Consider the following 12669-nt stretch of genomic DNA (forward strand, 5'->3'; position numbering starts at 1 on the left):
TACCCGTGGTTACATGGTCACCACCCATTCCATATTACAGGAGTGGGAAGGTGGTCCCTTTCCTGTATGTGGCCTTGGTTTGCCTTTTTGTTGGGGTGAGAGATCTGGATTATCATGTGGGCTTTGCTGTTCAACTGCCTGCAAATTCCTCCCAGTTTAATTTTGCATTTACAAAATGTGGTGTGATAGCATATGTCCATTGCCACTGCACAAAAAACTATTCTCTTTAAGCTCTTAAAATGGAAACCACAAGGGGCACTTAGGTGGCTCAGTTCGTTAAGCATCCAACTTTGGCTCAGATCACGATCTCATGGTCTCTGGGTTCAAGCCCCACATGGGACTCTGTACTGACAGCTCAGAGCCTGGAGCCTGCTTCAGATTCTGTATCTCCCTCTCTCTCTGCCCACTGCCCACTCATACTCTGTCTCTGTCTCTCAAAAATAAATAAACATTAATTTTTTTTTAAATAGAAGAACAGATAGCTAAGGAAATTGTGTTATTTTTGTTTGTTTGTTTGTTTTTAATAGCTTAGTTTCCCTCCATTGTTGCATACCTGTGTCTGTCCTTAAACGAGAAAACACCCTACAAGCATCATAATGGCAATAAATTCATATCTTTCAGTGCTCACTCTAAACGTCAGTGGACTCAATGCTCCAATCAAAAGAAATAGGGTTACAGAATGGATAAGAAAACAAGATCCATCTATATGCTGTTTACAAGTGACCCACTTTAGACCTAAAGACAGCTTCAGATTGAAAATAAGGAGATGGAGAACCATCTATCATGCTAACGGGCAACAAAATAAAGCTGGAGTAGTCATACTTATATCAGACAATCTAGACTTTAAAATAAAGACTGTAACAAGAGATGCAGAAGGGCATTATATCATAATCAAGGGGCCTATCCACCAAGAAGACCTAACAATTGTAAACATTTATGTGCCAACTGTGGAAGCACCTAAATATATAACTCAATTAATCACAAACATAAACTCATCGATAGTAATACCATAATAATAGGAGACTTCAACACCCCACTCACAGCAATGGACAGATCATCTAATCAAACAATCAATAAGGAAAACAATGGCTTTGAATGACACACTGGACCAGAAGGACTTAACAGATACATTCAGAACATTTCATCCTAAAGCAGCAGAATATACATTCTTCTCCAGTGCACATGGAACGTTCTCCAGAATAGACCATATCCTGGGACACAAATCAGGCCTAAGTAAGTACAAAAAGATCAAGATCATACCGTGCATATTTTCAAACCACAACGTGATGAAACTCGAAACCAACCACAAGAAAAAATATGGAAAGGTAACAAATACTTGGAGACTGAAGAACATCCTACTAAAGAATGAATGGGTTAATCAAGACGTTAAAGAGGAAATTAAAAAGTATATGGAAGCCAATGAAAATGATAACACCACAACCCAAAACCTCTGGGATGCAGCAAAGGCAGTCATAAGAGGAAAGTATATAGCAATCCAGGCCTTCCTAAAGAAAGAAGAAAGATGTCAGATACACAACCTAACCTTATGCCTTAAGGAGCTGGAAAAAGAACAGCAAACAAAACCCAAAAACAGCAGAAGACAGGAAATAATAAAGATTAGAGCAGAAATGAATGTTATCAAAACCAAAAAAACAGTAGAACAGATCAATGAAACCAGAAACTGGTTCTTTGAAAGAATTAACAAAATTGATAAACCACTAGCCAGTTTGATCAAAAACAAAAAGGAAAGGACCCAAATAAATAAAATCAAGAATGAAAGAGGAGAGATCACAACCAACATAGCAGAAATAAAAACAATAATAAGAGAATATTATGAGCAATTATATGCCAACAAATGGGCAATCTGGAAGAAATGGACAAATTCCTAGAAACATATACACTACCAAAACTGAAACAGGAAGAAATAGAAAATTTGAACAGACCCATAACCAGTAAGGAAATTGAATGAGTAATCAAAAATCTGCCAAAAAACAAGAGTCCAGGGCCAGATGGCTTTCCAGGGGAATTCTACCCAACATGTAAGGAAGAGTTAACACCCATTCTCTTGAAGCTGTTTTAAAAAATAGAAATGGAAGGAAAACTTCCAAACTCTTTCTATGAATCCACCATTACCTTGATTCCAAAACCAGACAGAGACCCCACTAAAAAGGAGAACTATAGACCAATTTCCCTCATGAACATGGATGCAAAAATCCTCAACAAGATATTAGCCAACTGGATCCAACAATACATTAAAAAAATTATTCACCACAACCAAGTGGGATTTATACCTGGGATGTAGGGCTGATTCAATATCTGCAAAACAATTAACATGATACATCACATCAATAAAAGAACGAACAAGAACCATATGATCCTCTCAATAGATGCAGAGAAAGCATTTGACAAAATAGAGCATCCTCTCTTGATAAAAACCCTCAAGAAAGTAGGGATAGAAGGAGCATATCTTGAGATCATAAAAGCCATATATGAATGACCCAATGCTAATATCATCCTCAATGGGGAAAAACTGAGAGCTTTCCCCCTAAGGTCAGGAACAAGACAGGGATGTCCACTCTTGCCACTGTTATTCAACATAGTATTGGAAGTCTTAGCCTCTGTGATCAGACAACACAAAGAAATAAAAGGCATCCAAATAGGCCAGGAGGAGGTCAAACTTTCACTCTTTGCAGATGACATGATACCCTTTATGGAAAACCCAAAATATTCCACCAAAAAACTCCTAGAATTGATTCATGAATTCAGCAAAGTCGCAGGATATAAAATCAATGCACAGAAATCGTTTGCATTCCTATACACCAACAATGAAGCAACAGAAAGAGAAATCAAGGAATCGATCCCATTTACAGTTGCACCAAAACCCATAAAATACCTAGGAATAAATCTAACCAAAGAGGTGAAAAATCTATACACTGAAAACTATAGAAAGCTTATGAAAGAAATTGAAGAAGACACACACACACACACACAAAAAATGGAAAAAGATTCCATGCTCCTGGATAGGAAGAACAAATATTGTTAAAATATCGATACTACCCAAAGCGATCTACATATTCAATGCAATCCCTATCAAAATAACACCAACATTCTTCACAGAGCTAGAAAAATAATCCTAAAATTTGTATGGAAGAAGAAAAGATCCAGAATAGCCAAAGCAATCTTGAAAAAGAAAACCAAAGTGGGAGGCATCACAATCCCAGACTTCAAGCTATACTACAAAGCTGTAATCATCAAGACAGTATGGTGCTGGAACAGAAACAGACACTCAGATCAATGGAACAGAATAGAGAACCCAGAAATGGACCCACAAACATATGGCCAACTAATCTTTGACAAAGCAGGAAAGACTATCCGATGGAATAAAGACAGTCTCTTCAGCAAGTGGTGCTGGGAGAACTGGACAGTGACATACAGAAGAATGAACCTGGGCCACTTTCTTACGCCATTCACAAAAGTAAACTCAAAATGGATGAAAGAACTCAATGTAAGACAGGAAGCCATCAAAATCCTCGAGGCAAAAACCTCTTTGATCTTGGCCACAGCAACGTCTTACTCAACACATCTCCAGAGGCAAGGGAAACAAAAGCAAAAAAGGACCTCATCAAAATAAAAAGGTTTGCACAGTGAAGGAAACAATCAGCAAAACTAAAAGGCAACTGACAGAATGGTAAAAGATATTTGCAAATGACATATCAGATAAAGGGTTAGTATCCAATATCTACACAGAACTTATCAAACTCAACACCCAAAAAACAAATAATCCAGTGAAGAAATGGGCAAAAGACATGAATAGACACTTCTCCAAAGAAGGCATCCAGATGGCCAACCGACACATGAAAAAATGCTCAACATCACTCATCATCAGGGAAATACAAATCAAAACCACAGTGAGATACCACCTGACACCCTTCAGAATGGCTCACATTAACAACTCAGGCAACAACAGATGTTGGCGAGGATGTGGAGAAAGAGGATCTCTTTTGCATTGTTGGTGGCAATGAAAACTGGTGCAGCCACCCGGAAAACAGTATGGAGGTTCCTCAAAAAACTAAAAATAGAACTACCTTATGACCCAGCAATTGCACTACTAGGCATTTATCCAAGGGATACAGGTGTGCTGTTTCGAAGGGACACATGCACCCCAATGTTTATAGCAGGACTATCAACAATAGCCAAAGTATGGAAAGAGCCCAAATGTCCATCAATGGATGAATGGATAAAGAAAATGTGGTATATATATATATATACACACACACACACACACACACACACACACACACACACACACACACACAATGGAGTATTACTTGGCAATCAAAAAGAATGAAATCTTGCCATTTGCAACTATGGATGGAACTGGAGGGTATTATGCTAAGTGAAATTAGTCAGAGAAAGTAAAAAAATCATATGACTTCACTCATATGAGGACTTTAAGAGACAAAACAGATGAACATAAGGGAAGGGAAACAAAAATAATATAAAAACAGGGAGGGGGACAAAACAGAAGTATGGAGAATAAACTGAGGGTTACTGGAGTGGTTGTGGGATGGGGAATGGGCTAAATGGGTAAGGGGCACTAAGAAATCTACTCCTGAAATAATTGTTGCACTATATGCTAACTAATTTGGATGTAAATTAAAAAATAATAATAATTTAAAAAAAGACAAAAAAAAAAAGAAAAAAGAGAAAACACTCAGGAATGGCATGGCAGACAACAATGTATAATCATGCACTGTACCTACCATATTCATTGATTAATTCACCAATATTTATTAAACTCCCACTAACATAATGGAATAGTCAAATAAAGACCTGGGATTATAATACACTAATATTAGCTAGGTAAGGGCATGTACAGGGGACAATAACACATGATAGGGTCTGCTAAAATGAGAGATATAATTTGTGTTTCTTATAGAGCAAGATCCTTGAATCACAACCTTAATATAAGTACCTTGCTACCTTAAAATTTATCCTTTACCTTTCCAATAGACCAGTGCTTCTCAACTGGGGCCATTTTGGCCCCCCTCCCAGCAGATATTTGGCAATGATTAAAGACATAGTTTTTGGCTGTCACAACTAGAGGGCATGGTGCTATGGTCATCTAGTGGGTAAAGGGTAGGGATGCTGCTGACCATCCTATAATGATAGCACAACAAAGAATTATCTGGCCCCAAGTAGGAATAGTTCTGACATTGAGAAACCCTCCAACAGGCTATTACAGATAAGTGCATTTATTCTGTGATGACTCATCCCCATTACCACCCTCTATGATGAACTCAGGAGACTTAAAAATCCCATTCAAGAACTCCAAAAGCTTTGAGGAAGCCTCAGAGAATCTATCTCACACTGGATATCTCTGGGAAGAATATTAAAGCAAATGCAAAACTTAGAAGCCCCCTGAATCCAGCACACAGGCTCACCTGAGTCCAGAAAATCCAACTCTCTAAGTGGGGCAAGAAAGCCTGAATTAAATTTGCAAGTGGCCCACGGTATCAGTTAACCACCTTTTCTGGGACCCAGACATTTGTACAGTACCATGGAGATGGCTAAGGGATTCTCCTCTATGATGCTGATGAAGTAGATTCTACCTCAGTGGCATTTATAGGTCCCTGTTTTGGAATGGAATTCAATAAAAGAAATATCTCAGACTCAAAATGTTAAATTTAAGATACTGGAAGGGAAACTAGGCCCAGAGTAGATTTTACGTCTTCTCAGACATGTCTACCAACAGTTACATTTGTGAAATGCCACATTTATAGATATCATCATAATGGTAGAATTTATGCACTCATACTGGATGTCTATTTCCTGTGAGTGGGGAAGATTACCTGTGTAGGTGGTATCCATGTGCACCATGGTAAATTTTGTCTATAAAAAGAACTGCTTTCAGGGAAGCCACATATGGCAAGTCCTAGAAAGAAAATTCTGACATTCTTTTTTGCTTCCAAGGGTTAGTTAAACTTTTTATATTTTTTCCCTTTTGTCCCCAGAATGATCACACAGGTATATAGTGACACCTGGAAAGAAGATGTGAGATGTGCTCTAGGCCAATTCTGATCCCAGCTTCAGAAGACATTCATTATTGACTTTTAATTATAAATAAGGACACTGTATGGCAGTGAGGCCCCCCGCAGTGACTTGACACAGCTTTCCTTCCTGACTACCCCCAAGCTGATGTCATTCACAGGAAAATCTTAATTTTTTTTTCACTGTTTTCTTCAATTTCATTCTAATGTTCATTCTTTCAGGGCTGTCCGTGCTGCAGATACAATCCCTACCTGCCCATGTTTAAAATGGACATCTTTTCTAGGTGGACCACCAACCAATCGAACAATCTATACCAGTTAAGACGTTAAAATTTTTAAATGTCTTAATATGTTCCTCTGCCCTAGGATATTTTTATATGCTTAGGAGGGACTTTGGAGATACAATATATATCCGAACTAGTACCTATCCAGAAGCTGTTAAAGGCACTATGACAGGCAGATGAGGAAATGTCTTAGTGAGTAGATGTGTATAAGAAACATATAGAATATGAGGGAGATAACAGCACAGTATCTTTCAGGTGACACTACACAGATTATGTTCTACCTAGTCCTAGTCCTGAAACAAGTTGATTAATTTGGCAGCACTACAAGGGAAGTTATAAATTTTTCCATCACTATTTGCCTATTCTTCTAAGCTATGGAAGGGCCTCTATTTATTTCTCTCTTTCATTAAATTCTGGGATTCTTTCTCTATGGCCTAACTCAAACACAGCTTCCTCCAGTCTGGTATCCACCACTCTATCTGCCCTTAATGATCACACCCTTAAGGCCTCCGGAGAACCCTCCTGACATTGCCCTACCCAAACCTCTCTCTATTACAATCATATATATATCTCCAAGATATATTCCAATATATCTTCCTAGATCCATATTCCTCAGGCAAAAACAATGTCTTCAAGTACCTGTTGTAACTATTCCCCTTTTGTTGTCTCATGTTCTGGGCCCAGTGAGACCCAAACAAACGCGCATCACATTTACCATGTAATATGGTAATTTACCTATTTGCCTGTCTCGCTCTTTCTCTCACTTGATTGTAAGTTTGTGTAGAGCATAGGATGTGCCTTATTCACATTCATATCTGCAGTGAATTGCATCATCTCCAGCATGTGGTACGTATTCAATACATTCTTACTCAATAAATTAATAATTTTGCCTGCATGGCAGCTAAGATATCCTCCCACGTTGCTTTTTGAGAAATAAAATTTTAACCCTTTATTTTAACATGAACAAATGATTCTAAAATGATTACAACATAGCTATAAATTGCTCTGAAATTACTACAATGTGAAACCCATACGTCTCACATCATCTGTACAGTCAAATGAGGACACATATCTGTTCTACTTCCACTTACCTTATATTCCCAATGATATCTTTAGGTCAATTTCTAAACACAACCATATTCTTTGGTACTAAACAAAAGCCTCGGCACTTTAAAATGATCCCTGAATAAGATACGATTAACTATGTTAAAAGTTCTGTAAAAGCCATTCAATAGGAGCAGAGGTATGAGTTGGAAACCACAGGTCACAGAAGCGTGTTGGCATGACAGAGATAGGGAGCAAATCCACAGAAGGAATTCTCCCACACAATTTTTAGGAATGCTGAATCACTTCTCCAGATAATGACCCTGTGAGCCCTGGAGGATGATCTTCACATTCACCAGCTGTGTGAGCAATGGCACAGACAGGGGCCCCCACTGTTCTGATACATTCTTAGAGGCAGTGCAGAGGGAGGAAGGACCACGAGGGTAAGTCCCATGATGTTGAATCATCTGTTATACAAATGAGCAGGGGAACCATACATGTAATGTTTCTTTTTCCAGACAGCTACTTAGAGTTGATGCTGAGTATAGTATTGGATTTTTATTTGAAAGCACATCATCCTAAAGACAATGCCTAAAAAAGTATGAATTTAATAACAGAGGGCTGGTGCCAGTGCAAAAACCTCAAACTACCTGGCGACTGGCCAGCAAGCAGTGACTGCAGTGTGATCACTACTTTCAGAAGAGCATTCTATTCAAATAAACATGGCGGGCGTCTTTTGATGAGGCCAAAGATGGCATTTTCTTCCCTTCACTTACAAAACAGAAAAAGACTATTTTGTTCCCTTAATGATGCTATGCTGGTGAATCTTCCTTTACCAAAGGGAAGCAATTTAGTGGAACCACTTACCCAGTAGCCATGCCCCAGTTTCACTGCACGGCTGTATAAACCATAAAAGTTAATAGCATGGTGGGAAATATCATTAATGCAATTTTATTATTGTACATAATTTTCTAAATTAAGTTCCAATTATGTGGTAGTTTAGAGAAAATACTGAATATACAGCAATATACAGTTTGAGCCAGACAAAGTACCTGGGGGCTAGAATAAAACAAAAAAAGCAGATATGTCCATCTGCCTAGAGAATCATCAACAAAGGATAAAATAAAGCTGGACTTTAATCCTAGTTCTAAAACCAACTCAGTGGCTCATCTCAGGCAACTCTATGAGTGTGGCTCTATATGACATCACACAGAAAAATACTCTTTTTTAGGAAGGTATATTTATATAGTCTCAGATATTGTTCACAATTTCTCTCATTGTAACTTACTTCTTCATGAAAAAAAAAGGTATAAAGTTGATAGCCCCAGGAGAGCTGCAATTCATTTTGTAAATAAGGGACATTAATTTTTCCCATGTCCTCTCTAACCCTTGCTTCATGAAATGTCTATCGCAGGTACAACCCCTTCATGAAGATCAACCTGATTATCCCACCTGAAAGCTCTCTCTACTTTAAATATGGAGTGTCTTCCTTCAACATCTTTCTGGTACTTTTCATTGCACTCTCTCCCATTATAATGATGGGTTTAATATATTCCTTCCCCTATTAGAACATGGGCATGGATCATGCTTCATTAACCACTCACATGGGGACACACAGACCACCTGTGAACTAGTTGAACAACCAAGATGCCATGCTTCCATCCTTCCTCTACTCTGTTTACTAAGAGGGCATAGGCTCTAGTTAGCTTTTGGTCTCCCCACAGAGATAAGGCAACTAGTGTTAGTTGAGGTATGCACTTAGAACACACTGGCTTCATACACAATATGTCATGTCATCTCCCTGCTTACCAATTTCCAATGGCTTCTCATTATACTAAAAAAAAGATGCAAATCCCTTCCCTTTTTCTACATGTTCGATTCTGCATGTACATGTTTCCTGCATTTCTTTTCGACATATCCCCAACCCCTTGTATCATCTCTCACTATGTTTTACAAATATTAGCCAACTTTCTGTTCCTATAAATGGTCAGGCTTATCCCCACCTGAGGATTCTTTGCTGTTTCTCTGCCTGGAATACTCTCTTCATATGCTGTTGCTGGTCTCTTCCTGTCTTTGCTGGTCTCTACCCAAATGCCACCTGTTAGCAGAGGCCTTCTCTTGCCACCCTATTCACTTCCCACCTTTCAACTTCTAGCTTATAGCCTGCTTTCTTTTCTTGCTAGCACAATTGTTATTATCATTAATTATTTATTTATTTATTTATTTATTTATTTATTTATTTATTTATTCGATTGCTCATTTTTTTGCTTGCTTTTCCATTAGGATGCAAGTAACATACAGGATTTGTCTGATTCATTCTGTATCACAGTGCCTAGAATGATGTCTAGCACACAGAAATTTCTCAGTCATTATTTCTTGAATAAATTAATAGATGAATGAACATCATAATGTTTTAAGAATCAAGACTCATTAAATTATTGAAATAACAAAACCAATGTGAATTAACAACTCAACAATTGTGTGTTCTGAGTCATTTCCCATGGCAATTCTTGATATATTTTATGCTAAACAGCTTGCAGTTGCTCTCTCTTAAAGTATCACCCATATTATCTGATGACCAAAATCATGATGATAATGTTCATACAGATATGATGTTAGATACCAAGGAATTTAAATTAAAATTTCAGAACGAAATATCTCTGAGTAGGGATAAATATAATCTTTCTTTGAAAAACACTTCAAAATAATTTGTACCAGAATTATCTCATGGTTGACTCAGATTACAACTTTGTTTTCAGTTCTACAGACAGGTGGGCTCCTGGAGTCTCTTTAGGTTTAGAATCCCAAGAGAGAATATTGGGATTATAAATAGTCATGTTGTAAATGGTCTAGATTTCTTACCTTTATTCTTCAGCTGCCTCTCACACCATAAAACAGGACACACATGAGCCTCAATTAAAGGGTTTTATTGAATTAAGGATGCTTTCAACTTTATTACTTTGATTTCTAGACTTTTAATTTCCTGCATTTGCATCGCCTGGTTTCTGTTGCATCTAGAAGTACCATATGGAGTAGTATAAATATGTCATTCTTCCAGGAGATAATGCCCCTAAATTGCCCTATATATGAAGCTTGTGATCAAATCTTAGGGCAATGTGTCACTGACAAATTGTCACTGACAAAACTTTGAGGGAAGTTAAGGAGGGCCTTGGCCACCCATCTTAGAAAGCAAAGTTTGGGTAACTCATCCAAAGTAGATTATGCTTACTCCCACATAAACATGGTAATACAAGCGTGTACTCAACTTGTTTGTTCATATTTAGATCACCACATTTGCAGATATAGAAAATAAAGTCATATATATAACCCTGGTTGTCCTGGATATTTCATAAGGAGATAAGATCTGATCTTTCAAAACAACTGAACACACTTGGGAAGTGCCCCTACCTGTCTTTAAATAGTGCATCATTAATTCCTTTCCTACGAAGCAGATCTTGCGGCCCATATGGTGTGTCTTTGCATTTAGAGTCTGTGTCACAGAGTAGGGTTTGCAGGAACGGGAAGAAGCCAGTACTAGGAAGGTTTCGAGGTGCAAGGTAACCTGAAATTAAAAAATAAAACAAAGCAAAAAACAATAATTACATCACTATGGCATTTGCCTGGGAAGGGAAAGAAGTGTAGTAACTGTGTTTTGTGAAATTACCTTCTGGATTATGACTGTCTGGGTCTACTATGTATCCAAAAGTGTAAAAATACATGTTGCCTTACAAATTTATTTTACTGGGACTTTTTCTAAGGAAATAGCTGGAAGAATGTCTGCTAGAGTATTTTAAAAATAGATCACAGTATATCCATATGATAAAACACAATGTAGCTAATAAAAAGTTTGTCAAATAATACAGAAAATGTTTGTATCTTGCCAATTAAAATGAGTAGATCAGAAAATCACATGGCCAGAATAGTTGTAACCTCGAAAAAATATACAATTATATGTATTCTTAAAAATACGGAGGGATTTCCCGGGTGGTATATTTCACATGATTTTTATTTATCTTCTTTTAACTATATGGTAACTATTTTTTCTCACAGTGTACATATCTTCTTTTGTGATCAGTCATTATAAATGCAGCCAATCTTCCAGACACTAGGAAGTATTTTTGGTTTAGCATAACAGCTAATTTAATTATCCTATACACGCAATATTTTTTCCTACTTAAAAATCCAATAATAATGGAATAAATAAATATCCCTAATATTAAGGTAACAGAAAACAAGAACTGTAAGAGTAAAGGGTTTTTGTAACCTTTAACATTTGCTTTATAAAATATGATGATAGCATACACATGTCAAGAAATAGGCAAACTGCAAACCACAAATCTTTCTGCAATTAGGTCTAATATCAAAACATTAGGTTGCTCTTTTGGGGGGGAATATGGAGACAATGAATTACCAAAAAAAAGCAGGTTTCAAAACTATAAGAGTAATTCCAAACTGAAGACTAAAAAGCAAAACCTTAACTTCCTCATGAATCCATCAAAAAAGGGTGTCAGTACAAGTATGTTTTCATTAAACATAAAAAGAAAGAGGAAAGGCTACAAAAAATAGTACGAGCAACTGGGCTAAGTATGCATTAGCAGAGAGAATAATAAATAGAAATTTGATCTAAGTAACTTAATACAGCTCTACATACAGAAAATTGGAAATAAAAGGGAATGGGTCATATGAAAGTTGGCCAGAAGTAAAGAGGGAAAAAAAAGAAGAGAGACTGGAAGATGTTGCTCTGTTGACTTTGAAGATGAAGAAGAAACCAAAAGCCAGGGAAAGCAGGTGACCTCTAGATGCTAGATAAGGCAAAGACACAGTCTCCTAGAGCCCCCAGAAGGAATGAAGCCCTGCCAACACCTTAATTTTTAACCCACTAAGACTAAATTTTAGACTTCTGATCTCCAGAACAATAAAATAATAAGTTGGTGGAGGTTTTTTAAAACTGAAGTATCGTTGATATACAGTATTACATTAGGTTCAGGTATACAACATGGTAATTAAACATTTATATACACTATGAAATGATCACCATGGTAAGTCTACTTAGCATCTGTCACCACACAAAGTTGTTGTATCATTGACTATATTTCCTATACTGCACTTTACATCCCCATGACTTATATATTTTATAACTGGAAGTTAGCACCTCTTAATCCCCTTCTCCTATTTTGCCCATCTCCCAACCCCACCTCAAATAAGTTGGTGGTGTGTTTAAGCCATTAAGTTGTGGTGATTCTTTACAGCAGCCGTAGGAAACTAATCCATGAAATAACACTGGTATGAAT

The 12669-nt window shown here is 37.2% G+C and overlaps 1 protein-coding gene across 1 annotated transcript in view; it reads right to left on the reverse strand.

Moving 5' to 3' along the window:
- ABCA12 (ATP binding cassette subfamily A member 12) overlaps window positions 1-12669 on the reverse strand; it is a 174456-nt gene that overhangs the window by 108609 nt on the left and 53178 nt on the right. The window contains exon 3 of the mRNA XM_027051488.2: window positions 10787-10940. Within this exon, the coding sequence (XP_026907289.1) occupies window positions 10787-10940 (154 nt within the window). The remainder of the gene's footprint in view (window positions 1-10786; window positions 10941-12669) is intronic.

Source organism: Acinonyx jubatus, chromosome C1 (assembly GCF_027475565.1).
Source record: "Acinonyx jubatus isolate Ajub_Pintada_27869175 chromosome C1, VMU_Ajub_asm_v1.0, whole genome shotgun sequence".
Taxonomy (NCBI): Eukaryota; Metazoa; Chordata; class Mammalia; order Carnivora; family Felidae; genus Acinonyx; species Acinonyx jubatus.